The sequence below is a fragment of the Odontesthes bonariensis genome, chromosome 8, assembly GCF_027942865.1.
Source record: "Odontesthes bonariensis isolate fOdoBon6 chromosome 8, fOdoBon6.hap1, whole genome shotgun sequence".
NCBI classification, from domain to species: domain Eukaryota; kingdom Metazoa; phylum Chordata; class Actinopteri; order Atheriniformes; family Atherinopsidae; genus Odontesthes; species Odontesthes bonariensis.
Window position 1 is genome coordinate 11,694,820 of NC_134513.1, and position 18,306 is coordinate 11,713,125.

At 41.7% G+C, this 18,306-nt stretch overlaps 2 protein-coding genes across 3 annotated transcripts; one reads left to right on the plus strand and one right to left on the minus strand.

Annotated features, from left to right (window-relative positions):
- Nucleotides 1–889: 889 nt before the first annotated feature.
- On the minus strand, nt 890–3,151 carry ccdc59 (coiled-coil domain containing 59). Its single transcript, XM_075471720.1, has 4 exons — nt 2,778–3,151; nt 2,241–2,565; nt 1,401–1,509; nt 890–1,311 (listed from the first exon to the last, which is right to left on the minus strand). Exons 1-4 carry the CDS (start codon nt 2,923–2,925, stop codon nt 1,147–1,149), a joined length of 747 nt encoding a protein of 248 aa, XP_075327835.1. The 5' UTR covers nt 2,926–3,151; the 3' UTR covers nt 890–1,146.
- A 223-nt stretch (nt 3,152–3,374) lies between these two features.
- Nucleotides 3,375–14,119, plus strand: mettl25 (methyltransferase like 25). Of its 2 annotated transcripts, XM_075471719.1 has the most exons (12): nt 3,375–3,647; nt 4,009–4,191; nt 4,357–4,463; nt 4,553–5,134; nt 5,403–5,550; nt 8,314–8,408; nt 8,721–8,750; nt 9,301–9,374; nt 11,284–11,377; nt 11,787–11,861; nt 12,331–12,402; nt 13,869–14,119. In XM_075471719.1, the coding sequence occupies exons 1-12, from the start codon at nt 3,431–3,433 to the stop codon at nt 13,974–13,976; spliced, it is 1,785 nt and encodes a 594-aa protein (XP_075327834.1). In that variant the 5' UTR covers nt 3,375–3,430; the 3' UTR covers nt 13,977–14,119. The 2 variants fall into 2 exon arrangements, 1 of the variants encoding a protein (XP_075327834.1); XR_012770156.1 differs by lacking the exon at nt 13,869–14,119 and having other exon boundaries at nt 11,709–11,861; nt 12,331–12,355.
- The last annotated feature ends 4,187 nt before the right edge of the window (nt 14,120–18,306 follow it).

The window sequence follows — 18,306 nt, forward strand, 5'->3', positions numbered from 1 at the left end:
TTCAGCAGCTGTTTCCTAAGAAGCAAATGTAACACCTTTAACCTAACTTTATGTTGCAAGAGAAGTTTGAAGTATTGTCTTCCATGTAGCGTGAGGAGCTGGACCGCAGTCGTGTCATATCTGTAGGAAACTCTAGACAGTTGACTGAGAGGCGTGCATGTTATTCTGGAACGAAGACCTTGCTTTGAGGTGGAGATGTCGAGCTTAGCAAAGAAACTATGAAAAATGACTAAAAACACTTCTCTTGCAGATACATTTCTTACATATATAGGTTCATATTTGACCTTCACTAGAACATTATTCAAATGGTTATACTCTTCCAAAGGATAAAATAGACGTTTCAGAATGTTCACAAAACGCACGCTTCTTCTACCCTCTCACATTTATCACGTGTATAAATAAAGTAAACCACAAACTATCTTTGAATTAGCCAGAAACGCAGACTAAAAGGTCTTACCTTTTTAAAAATGACACGCACAAGACCATGAAGCCTTCCTCGCTCTCAGTACCAACACGGCATTGACCACGATCAGAGTTTAGGAAGTCTTGCCTCACAGATGAATGTTCAAGTCATTCTGCAACCATGTGATGTCATGAGGAAGCAGCCTGAGGCTTTTCAGCCTGGGTCCACCCACAGATCATAGAGCAGCAGAGTGAACTTGTGTGCAACATGCTTCCACCATGCATATGACAACAGCAGACTTGAGACTCATAGCGACTTGAACAATAATACCGTATCACAAGGGGTTTAATTAAAAGCTAACAAGATGAACGAGATGATGATCAAAAGTAGATTTACTACCAGAAAACTTTGCCTGTTGCTCCATTTATTTTGTATCCATTTACTGAGAATGCCATGCATTGTTCATTTTAAAATGAGAGCACTGTATAAGAAATAATGCATTTATTCATTAAAACTGCACAACTCTTCATATCTAACAATGCCATCTTGTGGTTCAAGATAAAAATGTATTGCAGCGTCATCTTGTCTGAGAACAAGAAAATGCAAAAGGACTTTATACAGAAGATGAAAAATGTCTGATCAGTCAACAACTGCGAGCTTCACGTCTTAGATTGCTAAAAAAAAAGTGTGAAAACACAACAGCTTCTTCGTGTCTTAAACAGCACATTCAAACAGCAAATCTGTCATTTGTCAGTTCCTTGGATCTTCTGCAGTAAATACTCCATCTGGAGGTTCAGATTTGGCTGTCCTTTCTTAGTCTTTTTGCTCAGCATTTGAAATGTCTCCATTTTTTTCTGTTTGTACCTCTGAATGGCTTCTTCTTTCTGCTGATTGTTCTTCATGTATTCCTGGAATCAAAATCAAACCAAATAATAAATACAAAAGAACAAAGTCAGCGAGCTTGTTTGATAGTAAGCGGGGAAGAGAAACGCCTCACCTCTTTCTTCTTTCTCCGCTTTTCTTTGATTTTCTCAAATTCTTCCTTTGTCTTCTGGTAGGATGTCTTCTTCTGCATTTTCTTCTTCATACGGTTGCTTATTGGAATGCTGTAAAATAAATTAAAGGGAAAAAAATTACACGGCGGCTCTTGTAACGGTTCGAAATACACAGCTGAGGAATGAGGATTTCAAAGGCTGTTTGTAAATTTCCAAATTTTGGGTGTCTTTTGACTAGGGAAGTTAGGATGCTGCGTTACTAATGTTTAAAAAACAAAACAAAAAGAAAACCTCTGTAATGCTAAAAAAAAGAAAAACACAGAAACACATTAAATAGATTTAGTATCAATAGGTCAGTTACATTACTGCATATATAAAAAAAAAATCTTAGAGAGGCTGACTATTTCTGAAGTGAAGATGAGGAGTTCATCAGTCTGTGAAAGACTGCAAGACCAAACATAGTCACAATTTAACAAGTGCACATCTGAGTGAAATAACTGCTCATGTAGACCTCCGGGAATCATTTATGCTGAACACAGCTCATGACTGCATCCACAAAAGCAAGTTCAAATCTACCATGCAAAGAAAAAGCAGAAGAAGAAGATCCAGAGATGTGACGTCCCTCTCTGCGAGTGAGGTGAATTTGAGAACCGTTCAGCAGCTTTAACAATTCAAATTAAACATTCTATAATTCTTCTATACACCTACAAAGTCTCCATTCGCTCATAGTTTAAAAGCAAACATCCATGATGGCAAAGGAGGCTCAAAACTGCTGAGCATCTGAAATTCTTTAAAAGCAGGGGTGTGCACAAACAGTTAAAATGAACCCATCACTTCCTCACCTCTCCTCCTTTGATGCTGATGATGGTTCAGGGTTCCCAGACACAGAATCTGTCAGCTCAGATCCAACAGTAACATCTGCATCAGCGTCGCTTTCCTCCCCTTCTTTTTCCTGCCCCTTCATTCTCAGCCTACTCCTGTTCACTCTGTTCGCCCTGGCTTCATTCCTCAGTTTCTCTGCCTCTGCCATGTACAGATGCTTGAGGTGTTCTGGATACTCCTCCTTATACAGCACTTTGGCCCCTGGGTTCTTCTTCCTCTCCTTTCGCAGCAGTTTGTTGTACTCATGCTTGACTTTCTGCTTTCTTTTGAAAGCAAACCCTTGACCTGAGGAGAGGAGATAAAGGTTTTTATCAGAAATGCTAAAGCTGATACGTAAATTGAGGAAGGAGACTTATAATTCAGTTTAAATTTACACAGACACTTATAAGCTCATTTAGGAAGTGTGACAAAGTTAGGAAAATTTGAAATGAAGAGTTTAGTCATTTGAGAGATGTATAACAGTAACTAATACAGTGTACGTTTAAACAGAAGCCTACCTTCCTTGACGCTGCCTTCAAATACTTTATGTTCGGGGACCCACTTCCTCTTGTTTTTAACGACAGCTGACGTGTTTTTTGCTGTCTTCAAAGTGCCGTCTTTCGCTGTAAAATTTTTGTTCTTCATTTTTTGGTCTTTCGGCCCCATTTTGGCAAAGTCTTATCAGGAAAAGTGGTATGTTTACAGGGATTCCGAAATTTCAGGCAGCATGCCTTTCCTCCACAGACGCTACGTGATGACGTAGACAAGGCAGACGTGAGAAATCAATTACGGAAGATCTGCTTTTAAAAAAACTGTTGTTTTTTTGTTTGTTTCTTCGTCGTTGTTTTTAATTGTTTATGAGTTGGTTCAATAAAGCTTTTTAAACTAATGCGGTTTATGCCATTGACATTACTTAAAACATATATATATTTTTTTTTAAATTAAAATTTACAAGCTTACAAAGCTTACAGATATGTGACATTGTATTGTTAGGCTATTTAATAAAGAAAATATTGAAATATAAAATGAATAGGGATAAAAGTAATAAATAAAAAAATTAAAACGTTCGTAAAATAATCGAGCACTATTTTCGACTGCTAATGCCTAAGCATACATCATTAGTAGTAGACTGTACACATGCGGCTGAGGTCCCCTTTCAAGCGCTTTTATCATGAAATCCTCCTCCTACAGCCTGAAAGAAATTCAGCAACAGGTAGATGAAGTCACGCGGTTTCTATCTGCAACCCTTAGCATCGCTAATGCTCACACTGTAGAGTTCTACACTCACGACGTTTGGAAACGGTTCATGGCGGTCTCACCAGAGGAGGTCCTGTCAGCTGTTAGCTCAGACAGTGACCAGCAGAGGGAGCCAGAGCGCAAAGAAACAGGTAAACAGCTCAAAAGCTGACACACTGCTCAGAAACTTTAGCTGTCATAAAAGGAGTGCCGGTTCGGTTCCCGTTAAAATAAAATATAATAAAATGATACTACCCTATTGACATCTGAACTCCTGACCATTTAACTTCTGATCAGAAGCTGCAAATTTTCAGGACAAAAATGTACTTTTCCCCATTGACAGCTAATTATTTTGTGTTCAAAGTACAAGTGCAACTTGTGCAACTTAAAATCTTTATAGGGACATAGAAAATTGAGTGAAAAAGAAAAAAACTAAAATATGTTTACTCGTAAAGCATAACATAATTATAAGCAGCTTTATTGCCATTACTCTATCTGTCTTGTTTTTCTCAGAGCAGTCCAGGACCACATTTGGGTTTTGCATTGATTCAAACCAGCTGGTTGATACCCATGAACTTTTGCAGGCGGCCAAGGCCCACTCTCTCCCTGGCCTTGGAGTCTGTATGAGCAGAGATGAGCTACTGCTGGACTTCAGAGGGAACCAGTTTGAGTCTGCCGCTCAATCAGCGGAGATGGGTAGGGGAGAATGCACACACTGCTTCACGCTGAGAAAAGGAGTCGGTCAAGAACCATCCTGGAACGCTTAGCTCAGATGATGTGTGATGTGGGCGAATGCAACATTTATTTATTACTTTTCTCTGAATTTTGAAGCTTTAACGTGGATCTTTCCCCATTACCCAGGTGCAGAGATGGAGCCAGAAGAGTTTATGAATTCCAAGAAATCCCACGAAGTCCAGTCCATGTCTGAGGTGGTGGCCTGTTTGGCAGAACATTGTGGAGTCAGACAGGTGGTGTAACATTTTGAAAACTGCATTTAAAACTTGAATTTTTTAATTATTTTTGTTCGAAACGTGTAAAAATATCCCTTAACTTCCAGGTGATAGATGTGGGCTCAGGGAAGGGCTACCTGAGCTCCTTCCTGTCTCTGCAGTACGGCCTTCGAGTCTACGGCATCGACTCCTCCAGCACTAACACCCATGGTGCTCAGGAGAGGAACAGGAAGCTAAAGAAGTTCTCCCGGGCATACCAGAAGCACACAAAAACAGCAAGCATGCACGCTGAAGCTGCGCACTCACCTCAGGAGGAGATAGTAAAAATAAAACCTGAACTGAGGGGAGATGAGGATGTTTTACATGGCGACGCAGTGGGAAATAGTCCACAGGAGGAAAACGTGTCAGTCAACTCTTCAGATGTCAACGCAGCAGTGGAAACGCAGCCAGATCTAAATCCAGAAACAGAGAAGCTCTTCCTTCATGCCCTGTCAGCAGATGTGGTACCGTCTACATCCCCCAGAATTCCCCCAAGTCATCTCAGTGCTGAGGAGAGGGAGAGGAGGAAGAGGGAGAACCTGGAGAGGAAAGCGCAGAGCAGAAGGGACGGGGCGGGTGCCGTGTTTTCACCACTCACATCCTATGTCACCGCAGAAACCGAGCTGCGAGAGCTCATCACAGAGCTGGAGGTGAGGTCAAAAGAAAAAGAAAAAAAGCCAAAAGAAAATGTTGAGATTGAATTTAACGTGTGTCAGGTGGTGGAGTAGCACAGCGAGGTTCCCACTGGAGCTCTTAAAATTGCAAGCCCGTCACAGCGGCTGTGGTTTGCATTACTGAAGCGAGCGTGGGGTGGGACCGCTGTGCCAAAGCTGCAGCGTGTCATCATCAATAAATTCTACCATCGATCTTCACCCGGCCCTTACATTCTTTCCTCTGCGTGATTCCTCCAAATTCCAGGACGCCATCCTGGTCGGCCTGCACACGTGCGGAGACTTGGGTCCGAGCACGCTGAGGATGTTTGTGGCCAAACCGGAGCTGACCGCCGTCTGCAGTGTGGGCTGCTGCTATCACCTTCTGTCTGAGGAGTTTGACCCCGCCAGACAGGGTAACAACACACAACCCTAACCCGATCACAGGGTGTTAACTCCATCACAGGGTGTTAACCCCATCACAGGGTGTTAACCCCATCACAGGGTGTCCCCAAAAGTTGGCGCGCATCAGTCCCCGCCGTGTAGGAAACCGTGTAGGAAAAAAGAAAAGATGAAAAAAAACAGCATTTTACCAAACTAAAAAGACAGCCGATATATTGCTTTATTTAAAATAAGAGTGTATTGAGGTAAGAAGGCCTCTGTTGCATTGCAGTTGAGTAAAAAAGCAAACAAAAGCACAATATCTATACTATAAACACATACCTGTGCTTCTGACTCAGCCCACCTTTCTTTATACATGTTTGAACCTTTTATGAATGTTTTTGATGACTGAATTTTTTTTTTTTAAATCGATTACAGTCGAATTAAACAAAGATTTAATAAAGCATGAGATGTCAGCAGTGATCGAGGAAAACGCACGAATCTCTCACAAGTTATGTAATGTTTTCATTGTTGAAAAATGTCGTTGTTTTATCTAAACTTTGAAAGCGCTCCGTTGCTGTTATTTTGCGCCGTTAACACTAATCATCCCGCATAAAGCCACATAAACACTTAAATGCACATTTTATAGGAAACAAGTCAAATGTTCCGCTGAGAGTCCGGAGACTCGGCCAAGTTACCAATCTGGAGATTGAGTTGAGCTCAGAGACGCACTGCTGGAGTCATTATGGGGACTTTATGGATTTAGGATGGCTGTTTAAAGCCGCTGAAAATTAGATTTTTTTTTTTTTCCACGTTTTTGTCTAGAAAGAGAATCGATTAGAAGGGAGCGATTGAGCGGCCAGTGCGTTCAGTGTTTCATGGTGGCTATTTCAAAGTGGGCCTGGCTACTGCCTGACAGTAATGCAGATGAAACGACACACTTTGAAGGACTGATATCATCCCCGCTTCGTATATTCCTTCGCTCCACACTTTATGAGGTATGAAATCCTCTACATGTGTCCTCGTGCTATGACAGCAGCCTCTGCGTATGTCTCAGAAGGAGCCCTCTCTGCAGATGATACGGTATCACATCAGCCCTTGTTAACGGCGCGACCCTCGACACTCACGTCATCAGGGCTCGTCTCGGCATTGGCCAGGAGCGGAAAAATGATATCATGACAGCCAATTCAAAACACTCCTTTCCACGCTTGTTTCTCAAAGCGAACAAAGGCCTTGGTTCTCACACACACGTTCGCTCCCGTTGCAGTGCAGTCTGGGCCGCCGGCCAGCTCCTGCGGTGGCCTGCCTCACCGTTCGAAGGAATTAAAGAGCTGAAAAGCTTCATTACTGAAGGCAGTTATACGTTTATAAAAGCCACTCATTTGGAATTTACGCAGTCCCTTAAGTGCATCATCATGTCTAAGTAGCCTACTCTATGTGGGATCAGGAGGCCACACTCATGCTATTTATCCATAACAACAACAGCTGCTCAAAGATGAGAACAAACAGACGTCTGAGCTGGTTTTCAGCAGGGCGAGTTTCCGAGAGTCCGGTCCCTTTCTAAGATATCAGAAATGTTTGTCCTTTGGACGTTCGGTACATTTACGTGTAAACTGGAGTCCAGCTACTTTGAGCAGCTCTAAGTGCACACTGTTTTCTAACCTTCGCACTGAGGGAGGTCTTGTCGTCTGTAATTGCCTCCGAGTGTCTGTGTCAGCAAGCCGTGTGCGGGGCAGAAGGGAAGCTGGCCTGACTGCTAATGTGTTTGCGTGCTCACAATAGTTTGCTAGAACCCGACCGCAGCTGCACATGTTATCAGCGCTTCCTTTGACTGTATCCCTGCGGATTCACTGTGCCTTGACCTCAGTAGCTGACCTCTTTAGAAATGACATGAAAAGGATGGCAGGCTGGGAAGCAGTCATGCTCAGCACCCTCCCGCTGGAAATATGTGTGTTTGTGGGTGCTAAGAACTCCTGAGCTTAGAAATATGCCATTCTCTGTGCAGCTTTCGTTGGGAAGCTGTGCTTCAGAATTGACGAGCATAAATTGCAGAGACAATACGAGACTTTATGATGCAGCGCTGGGCATAAAGGAATAAGACCACACAGGTGGATCCCGTCAGTAAAAGGCCAAAACATTTTAGCTCAGAGGAAAAAAAGAGCAACATTCAGACCTGATGCAACATATACTTTCTTTTACCTTTCAAGTCTGATAAATGTTTTCATGGAACAAACAGATTAAGTAGAAAAAGGAGGACAAAGTCAAACTGAAGGTATGACCTCGCAAATGGAGTTTGAGACATCAGAGACTTGGAAACACAATGTTTTTAGTGGACACTTTTTCATTTTTACTTTTTTTATTTCTCTTAAAAAAAACAAAAAAAAAACAGGGCTACACTGGACAGTCGACGTATGGAAAATGTTACGTTCAGTTTTCAGTGGAACTATTTTATTAAAAACACATAACGCCCTTTTATGTACCGTCTACAACACACACGTAGTCTCCTGCCCTAATCTAACAGCGCAAGAGCTCTCCTAACAAAGTTAGATTCTTGTTCATGATGGCAACATCATGGATGTACGTACGTGTGTGTGTGTGTGTGTGTGTGTGTGTGTGTGCGTGCGTCCATGTGTGTTTTGGCTCAGTTTCTCGGGATCACTTCAGGCGACACACACACGCAAACCGATGCATGCTTATTTGGCACGTTTTGCACAGGAACTGCACTAATGGAAACAATTAGAGGGAGCCTAACTGTTCCATCAGTAGACTCAGAGTTTATCTCTGTGTGTTCCTTCCAGAGTGTTTGCACAGCGCGTGTGGTTTCCCTCTGAGTCAGTACCTCCGCGAGCGGTCCTGGTTCTGTGGCAGAAACGCCAGGATGTCAGCATGTTTGGTGAGTCTGATGTCAAGGACAAAAAAATGTGTATTGTCAGGGACATCTCTGCAGAAGAGGCCTCAAGCTGACGGTTAAGTTTGGTCAATGAGCCAAGACAGTGTCACCACTCTCAGATGATGCAAATACTTATTGTTATTATGTAGTTAAGCTGGTGAATTTATTTGTTTCTAAGTTGGCACTCAGTTGTTGTGGTCAGGCGTGATGACCTGAGCAAATGTCGAGCAAAACTTTTTCTTTTCTTTGCATCTGTAAGGGACTTTTTCCAGCAAGCACTTTGTCCTCACAGTTTGTTCTCTTTGTACCAAACAGGCACTGGAAAGAGTTTCACTTGGCCAGGGGGTAAGTGAGGCGCGCATGCTTATCACCGTCAATATCATAAACTAGTTGCCATTAACGCACAAGGATGTAAATGTCATTATCGAATCTGTCGTCAAACTCATCCAAACAAATCCATCAGCTTATTTCAGCCTACAAACACAGGCAAACACAATCACCCTGACTGCGTTATCTACACTGTAGATCTCCTGCATGCATTCAAACAATCTGCCCATTAATTCTGCTATTGTTTTAAGTCCGTGATTGACTACAGTGTATTTATTTGTAATGTGGAGTTCGGAGGCTGCAGGCCAAAGCTGATACACGATACCCGCTGCCATTAATATGGAATGTTTATAAATATTAATGCAATCACAGAAAGATTGATTACTTGCTGGAACAGAGGTCTGGATCCAAAAACAAGCTTGATTGCTTGCTAGTGTTGCATTAAGTTTGGAAAGTGTCAGAAATATTCATCAGCCCTTTTGTGCACATGCAGAATGGAGGGAAAAAAGTGGAAAAACACCGTAAGCCGCAGTGAAGTAAACATGTTTTTTTTTTCACATTTCTACAGATTCAGATGGAGTCTCTGTTCTACAGAGCAGTCCTCCATGTTATCCTGAGAGACCACTACAGCGCCTATAAAAGGTAGTGCATGGCAGTTTCAGGGTGTTTGCTCCATCATTGGTCGCGGTAACAAATGTATTTGTGAGAATGATGCAGAGCAGGACCGGCGCAGAGATTTCATTGCAGTCCAAAGGGTTTGTTTTCGTTGTTCTGAACCAGAAAGGGAAAGTTTTTGTTTCATGGTTTGTTTCGGCTCTAAATGAACGTAGACTTGTAGACAAAAGCCACATGTACTCAGTTGCAGACTAGGTGAAATATCAAATCAGTTTTGAGAGCTCAAATTAGCTTCCGGGTGGAACAAACTTTAACTTAAGAGTGTGGACAGTCAATTATTTAGATGCTACAAATCTACAGCTATATGGTGGCATGAGATTAGCATCGTGTTGCCTTGATTTAGATGTCAACATTAGATCAGATATGATGTTGGCGAACTTTGCGCTCTTAGCTTTGTGTTAGCATTCTTGTATTGACTATAAATATTGAACGCAGAGGCGTTATGTAAAAAAACTAAAAAGTTTAGGCTGATGGTGGGGCAAGAGGAAAAAGCGACAGCCTTAGTGTTACTCCTCTGGATCCTGCCTTTTCCAGTTATTACATAATCATATAATCGCGATCATTTATAATCATCAGAATAATTTTTTACACCTGAATAAAACCTACGGAAATGTCGTATTTACACATCGTTTTCCGCCGTTCTCGAGTTTCACGGATAGATCCGTTCCGTCTTGCGCTGCCATGTGCAACGGTCTGTTTACCAAACCCAGAGGGCCGACATAAATCCCTTTCATTTGTGCGCTTGTATTTGATGCCAATAAATGGCTGTTATTCCCTTAAAGTTTCAGCTGTATTGTTACAAGTGGGCTTATGCTTGGAGTTTGTAGCATAAACATGAACAGAGAGGAAATTAAATTAGTAATTGCTTGTTGATTACTGGTATAACAGTTAAACGTCAAGTGAAATGTCAGAAATGTGGCAGGCCTACCCGAGGGGAATATAAATGTTCCAAATTGCACAGCAGCCGCTCTAAGAGCCGCTAAGTGTGGATAACAACTAAATATATCAGGCTGTTAGTGGCGCTGTTGGTATTCCAAACTAGGGATATAAAATCCCCGCGCACTCAGTCAAGCAGCTTTAAGCTACTTCAGAATGGACCATTTAGGGTTGTCAGTTCTTAATTCTTCATATGAGCTGTTGTCTGAAAAATGTGGGCACAAATGTAGGAATTAAATCTCATAAAGAACACAGAAAAAGCTTCAGATTGCCTGGATTGTGTGTTCCAAGCTTGGTGCTCATGCTCAGACGGCGTCTTTCTATGTTTATTTGTGCACAGATGATTGCATTAGATTTTGTAACGGTCCTGAACATCTCCCTTGTTGTTCCCATGTGGATCTGTTTGTTTTCGGTTTGATATTTTTCAAAAACCAATCAAATCGAAAATCTGAAAATTGTTTTCAGCTCATGTGTTACAAACGAAGGTAGGGTATGGAAGCATCTGACCAGCATTGCTTTCCAAACATGAGTAACGGCTCATTTCTGAGCAATAGAGTTCAATTTCTGCAGCTCCTCAGTGAAGGATTTCACCTGCCTGACTGAACAGAATAATAGTAGGAAATGCAGCAGAGCTCAGATCGGCCCTTAAATGTTAAATGAAATGTTTGCACTGCTGACACGATTAAAGATTCTTAAAGGACACTAAGAGCCGCTTGACCTCTGACCTTCTGTTTAATGACTAGCATTAGCAGTGAGCTTCCATCAGTTTCCATCTAAAAGAGCCCATTCATTACTTTTGAGTCCTTTGGAAATGTATTTATTGATTTAAAAAAAAAAAAAAAAAAAAAGCAAAAGAGAGACGCATCATGAGAGGGGTTGAGTGACAGGCTGTTTATTTCACTGTGCAGAAACTGAGAAATGATACGTGCTTGATTCGCAGTGAGAAGCGAGTTGGAAATGTTTATTCCAAGGCAAAATCCTTTGTGGACTACGTTCGCCGAGCTCTGCGCCGACTGGAACTGGATGAATCAAAGGTCAGGAGCAAAAATATTGCATTTCTCTCGCAACACCTTCCAGAAACTGTTGAAAACTCTGGGAGAAGCCCAGGTTTGATCATGTGTCATACCTCCTTTTGCATGTTCACCAGCAGATCATCAGATTTGTATTTATAAACTCCAAATGTAACTGCAGCAAACTCTCCAGATGCGGTCATGGCTCATGGTGTTGCCAGGCGCAGTCATGATGAGCCCTGGCTAATCACAGAAATGGGATGACGTACTGCTGTCTGTGTTATGTTTCTCTTAACTCTTAAAAGCACATGGACCGTTTTCATATTTTCCTCCATCGTTTCATGTTAACTTTCAGTTTGATTCTCCTGGATGCGTATCCAATGTTCTCATCTTTTGACTCACACACACACAACACCACGCTCTCCCTTTCCAGCTCTCTGACTGCGACATCCAGGACTACTATGACACGTACAGAGTGCGAATGGACGAGATGCGTGCCTTTAACATGGTGAGTCCCATCGCCCAAGCCTGCACCGCAACTTTGTTTTCATCCTCATCTTATAGTTGACATAACATCCTGCCCAGCAAGCCTTTTAAGTTGTACTTCCAGCAAAATGCTAATAAATTACTGGCCATTAAGTGAGATTATTGTCGTCTGTGGGGAAATAACGTGATAATGATCGTACGGAGAGTGAAGAAGAAAAAAGACAGCCAATGGTTTCTTCTGGGGCTGTTAATTGTGCTGTCAGCCAGCATACAACATTTCTTTTCTGACATAAAGCAGTAAAATGGCTTTTCGGGGAGTTCCCACAAGCTACTGGGCGGACACAAGTCACGGCGGGTTCCTTTTTATGAAGTCCCAGAACAGCAAGTGGTCCAAAAGGGAGGACTTCCAATAGCAGTTTGCACTTTGATTGTGGATAAAAATGATTCAAAATGAATATGAACTTGTTTTCCTCATGTCACCCTCTGTGCAGCTGAAGGTGACCCTTGCTCCCTGTATTGAAGGTTTGATCCTGCTCGATCGCCTCTGCTACCTGAAGGAGGAGGTAAAATCACTGTGTTTATATGAAAGTTTAGGCATCCATGATCTAAATATCTGAAACTCTGAATAGTTAAGTGAGTAGAATGTAACCTGAAGTTTCAGCCCACAGTAGTTTTTGTTGCCGGTGTCATAACTTAATCAGCTTTTTAATTAGTTCCTTGACTTTTTCTCTGTAATTGGCAGTTCTTTTTTTAATGCTTTGACTCCTCGGAAAATCTTCTTAACTGCTGCCGAGCAAAAATATTTGACATTAATAAAACAAGAGAAGTCTATAAATAGATAGGAATGACTTTTTCAGCTTATATTAGAGTATAATTAGGGAATGGCATTTAACAGAAAGGTGAAGGTCAATAAAACATCCTGAGAGAACAGCTCGTTGGAGTGGCAATTCAAAACCTTTATTGCAAAAGACCTTCAGGGAAGTTTGGCTGACTGTGGAGTGGTGGTGAGCTGCTGTGCTGTGCAGGTGTAGACACACGGTAGATAGATAAACTATAAAAGCATCGAAGATGGTGAAAAGAAACTGTCACCACTACACCTTTCCTTTCAGGGAAAAATGGGGTTGGACTTGGGTGCCCAAACTCCTGAATTCCGTGCAGTCGTGTAGATGGAGATGGAGTTTTTTTTAAGCTTCTTTCCTGAACTTTAGTGATCATGATTTAAATGGAAACGTAAAGTAAATCCTCTGAAACACAATCCCAGAATTAAACACGAGAAGACTGAATCAGCTGACGCCAGCTAACAAAACGGTTTGGCCCAGATGTACCATCTACGCTGTGCTTGAGCTGGAATCATCGTTTTGATTGAGTCTCACAGGCCGTTGATTGGGATTGGAGTTTTTCATCCCGGATGATTAAAGCGAACACACAGACATGTCAGCTGAAATCAGAATCACTGACTCTAATATAGGTGTCGGCTTAATTGAATCCAGCCTGCAATTTACCGACATGTGCTTCTGCAGCCAAAGACAACAGGCTAATCTTTGCTTCGAGTCATTGTAATGAGATGAGTGCAAACGGAAAGCTTTGAAGTTACAATTACATGTGATTGTATGTCAGATGGACTTCCTTATGAGGGTCCTGTAATCAAACTACGTAACATCAGCAACACTGGCCAGCTTTCAGAGCTCTCTCCCCCAAGGGGGGAAAAAGTTTGCGTCGGGTGTGTGTTCATGCGATCCATGTGATGATGAATATGCTGAAGCATGTTCAGCCTCAATCACGTGAACACATGCAGGTCAGGTGGAGAATTCTGTATGTTGCTTTGTTGTTGGTGTGCTACCAAACGATTACAGAGGATGACAAAGTTGTTTTGCCTCAGAGCAGGAGGCTGCCCTGGACAACATGTCTACAGATATTTCCTCTCCAACGAAATCTTTTTTTTAGAGAGAACATCAACATTTTTATGCCCATGGTTTGTTTTTGTTGTCTACCTCTTTATTTTCTCATTGTGTCTCTCTGTTTTCTGCAGGAGGATGTGTCATTCTCTGCACTGGTGCAACTGTTTGACCCCCTGCTCTCACCGAGATGTTACGCAGTCGTCGGACTCAAGAGTCTTACAAAGAGAATGACAAGCTAAAGAGCTTATGACGATAACACACTGATGCTGTGCCCGTTTTATGCTTTAATACACGTGAAACCATTCATTTAAACGAGACTGTATTATGCTGCCTTCTTACCTGCTTGTTTTAATCGTATAAATGATTTTATCTGATTGTAGAATTTGTTCACATTTGTCTCTTTTTTTAGTAAACTCTCGCTCTCTCTTTTTTTTTTTTTTTGTAAATACTCTTTCTACCGGGAAAAAAAGGTCTGAAGCATTTCCAGTTCTCAGTCCTTGAGATCAACTCAATACAGCTGGAAAAACTGCCTGGCCTGATTGAATTATATCTTATTGCAGCCTTCTGACTTTATGTTTGAGTGATTTTTAAGAAAACACTTGTTTTTAAGGAGCCTTCGGGGAAACCAGGGGCATTGTGGGATTTAAGGAGGCTTGGATCACCTCAGCATGTCTGGAAAGCCCATTTCAAGTCTACTACACTAAAGAAAGTGGGGGCAAGCCAAGAGGTGCCCTTTTCCAATCTTTACCTCTGTTTTGTTTAAGTTATTTTTTTGGTTTTTAGCTTGCATTGTTTCCAATGTTTGGAAAAAGACTCGTCGAGACAAAGCAAGTTCAGGTTGTAAGGAAGGAAGTTTTGTATTTTGGCCTCAACTAATACTACTTCCACAGTATTTTTGACAAATAGAAATACATGATTCGAAGTATCCAAACATGTTTTTCTTTTACCATACAGATACACTGTTAAAGGCTTAATGCTCATCTCCGTGTGTAACATTTTAAGACCAGATGTTCACGCTGTGCTTTTTTATTACAAGGAGATAGCTGAGATGTGTGCTTCCTTGCGCCTTTATATATATGTGCAGCAAGAGCAGCTACATCTGGTTCAGAAAATAGACCCTCATAATTCAGCTTTTGACACAATGTTGGCCAAGAAAATGTTGTGCCTGTGGCTCAGACAAAACACTGAACCCCACATTGTCCCCAGAATGCTCATCGGTGTGTGATCGTGGGGTAAATAAGAGCAAGAGCAAGGTGAAGGAGGAGAGATGAATAACTGAAAAGAAAACCAGCTTCCAATCATAAAGAATGAACTGCTGACGTAAAAAAGCAACGCACGAGTTGTAAAGTTCAATACTAAAGTTTGAAAGGCAGCAGCCGTGATTATACGGGGGTTCACTGGTGCACACTGTTTGTGTAACTATTACATGCAGATTATGGCGCAACATATGCTGCCATCCAGACGACGACTTTTTCATGTCAGTCAGACCACGCCAAACCACATTCTGAGTGTTACAATAGCCCTGCTCTGAGGTAAGAGTCTAAGCAGGCCTGTTTGCAGTCACCCACTGAAAACATTTGATATATTATTGTGAGAAAATGACAAAAAAAAAAAATCAGGCTTAAGGAGAACATGTTGGGCAGCTGAATATCAAGATAGAACTGCATCATTTGACATTTAAAACTAAAGCAAGTAGTCCCCTCAGTCCCCAAACACAGTGTTGTTTAATGAAAAAAAAACACTTTTTTTAACATGTAGCTGCCGTAAAATATATCACAAGCAAATATTCTGAAAAGAAAAGCAACAAAATATCCCTGTTTCAACATTTGATTTTTTGTCTCTGTTCTATTTTCTGTCAAGGTTAGGAAGTCAACTATTTGCAAGTAGCTGCATCTGCTTTTATTGACTTTTTATAGAGCATTCCAACTTTTTTGGAAGCGGTGGTGGTTGTTGAGTAGTTGACCTATTTAGCTAAGAATAACATAAGTCATTGAAATATTTCTTTTTTTTTAAATTATTGCGATCGTGAACTAAATTAGTCTGAACCTGAATGACCGGAACATGCTGTTCTCTGGCACAAAGCATTTCTTCTCATCAGATCTTCCAGTGCGTCTCTTTGTCGCTGTAGCTGCAGCAGTCGGCACATCTGCAGCCCATTCATAGTCCTGTCAACGTTGCTGTGGCCAAACTGTGTCCCAAAGCTTTTATTTTTATCTTGGTGTAGACAAATGGTGGGGCTCTCGGCTGTGTCTGGGACCTGTTTGGATCCAGCACCATGTTTCATTCTTGACAGCCGACCTTATTGGCCAAACTGGACTGACATGAATGCAAGCAAATCAAAGATGTGAATGAGCCTTGTTTGGGATTTAAACACTGCCGGGTTTTGTTGTGGCCAAGTGAGTCATGTCCTCTGGACCTGCCTCATTCTTGATGCTTGCACGCATGTTTGCATGCATGTAAGTATATATAAACGCTCATCCTGGCCCAGTCTCTTTTTTTTTTTTTAGTACAGATAGAAGACAGGAAAAAAAGAAAAAGAATTGCATGACAAAAGGCCAGTGCATTCATGTGTGGAAGTGTGAAGCAGCTGGGTAGGTAAACTTCAATTTCCTGACTTTGCACTTCACAGAAGACAGGAAAAGGGCCTTCAGGATGTGGCCAATGCTTCAGAGACACAAATAGCCAGCTTGAAGAAGGCATTCCCACCTTCAGTGACTTTTCACAGCAAGGTAGGAATGGGAGGAAGTGGAGAGGAAGTGAGGGGAGTGCGTCAACACTTTGGCTTTTATCTTTGATCAAAGTTTCTCACGATGGCCCCTCTTCCATACTAAAATCATCTTAGGGTCCCATAAACTTACTGAATATTAGGAGGCCTGAATATGTAGAGATGAAGCTTCATCTAATTTTGTGCATACGTCTCCACAGTTACACAGGATACACTTTAGAAGGGAAGTGTCAGGCTTTATCAGACGTAAACACAACTTAGAAATGAGGAAAAGGAGAAGGACATGGGCCACTTTAAGTGATCATTTGTAAAATGTCAGGAAGCCAAAGAGATCTGCCTTTTAATGTTCTCTGCTCTCGACCCAATTTCTTCTGTATTCATCATGTTGGCCAGTTTCAGCGGTCCCAACACCGAGTGGCACTTTTGGAGGGACGTGAGGACAGACAGCCGTCTGAGAGGAGGGTGCCCAGTCTGCCTTTTTCCTGCCCTTCCACCAACAGTCCAACATCGGTCCTCTGTCGGATGGATTGGGATTCAACCAGCATGTTCAAGATTAAAAACCCTAATATCACATTGTCTCTGAAGACTTATTCAAAATGCATTTTACACCTGTCACAGTATCTATAGAAGTGTAAACAGGCATATGAAGCTGTGTTTGACTTTGAGCCTTAATGGTGTCGCACAGAGGGGAACCACTTGACTTGAGGACTGACATCTGCTGTTTTCAACATAAAACGCAGACCACATATTTTCAGAAGCAATTCTTGTCCCTCTGATTCATCTTTCCATCAGTCCAGAATGTCCTTTTAACCATCATATTTGATCAATCAGATACATCTGCCAACGGAAAACACTACTTCGAACTCATGAATTTGGAAAACAAATTCATGTCAAGTCCAAGCTGCTTTGTTTTTTGTGAGTTTAACTGACATGTTTGACAACTTGTTTGGAAAATATGAATGCAAAATTCGTCTGTAAAACACATTTTTTTGTTATGGCAGCCACAACATGTTGGCACAAACTGTTTAATGGATGTGACAGAAGGAAACTGAAGTGCACTGATGAAGGCCACCAGGCTGAAACGTTTGCATGGTTTATAGACGTGGGCAGAATAAATCGTTGAAATTCAAGATTTATAAACTTTGTCCTGAAGTTGTGGGTGAATGTGACCTCTGGATGGTCGGATTTGAAGTGGAGCGCAACTCAGATTAAAAATTGATATGAGGCTTTCTCAGTAGTGTTAGGGTAACAGAAAAGGCTCCATATCAATATTCCCAGTCAGGTTTAGGATCTTGTCTCTTATATTTGCCCTACTTTATAGAAACTTGAGTTGGAAGTTTCTTTCATAGTTTGATTCATATTAGACAGGACGTATTTTGATATATCTTTCCCTTGTTTTTGTATTCGATCTTCACAGTTTTATCTTGTTTTCTGAAACAATAGTCAGCCCTTTCAACCACTATTCATCATCATTAGTGTGTTTTAACAGTAAACGTATAATAACAAGCACTCAAGCTCCAAAACCCAAACAATCATCATACTCCTGCTTAATGGAGACAAAGTTAGATTTCTGATCTTTCCGAACAGAACTAGGTGGCGTCCCCTATGCGGATGTTCCATAAATGAGGATGGAGACTGATTTTAGATTGCTCCGCTTCAGTGTTAATATTAATAGCATCCATTTCTGTGAAGGCACAGCCCAGCCTGCCCCTTCCAGCTGTGATTGTGTGTTTCCTGTGTGATGTTTATCTGCCGGGGTGAAGAGGCGGTGGTTCCGGAGTCAACAGCATGTGGAAATGACCGTCACTCACTTTGTTTGGCTTGTAGTGGTGAGAACGCCTGTT

Bases quoted from the DNA above. Each gene is read 5' to 3' on its own strand.
- ccdc59 (XM_075471720.1), bottom strand. From the start codon at position 2,925: ATGGGGCCGAAAGACCAAAAAATGAAGAACAAAAATTTTACAGCGAAA. The intron at 2,566-2,777 runs GTAGGCTTCTGT...TCCTCTCCTCAG, and splicing joins TGAAGGCAGCGTCAAGGAAG to GTCAAGGGTTTGCTTTCAAA. The intron at 1,312-1,400 runs GTGAGGCGTTTC...TTTTGATTCCAG, and splicing joins AGCGGAGAAAGAAGAAAGAG to GAATACATGAAGAACAATCA.
- mettl25 (XM_075471719.1), top strand. From the start codon at position 3,431: ATGAAATCCTCCTCCTACAGCCTGAAAGAAATTCAGCAACAGGTAGAT. The intron at 3,648-4,008 runs GTAAACAGCTCA...TGTTTTTCTCAG, and splicing joins GCCAGAGCGCAAAGAAACAG to AGCAGTCCAGGACCACATTT. The intron at 8,751-9,300 runs GTAAGTGAGGCG...ACATTTCTACAG, and splicing joins GAGTTTCACTTGGCCAGGGG to ATTCAGATGGAGTCTCTGTT.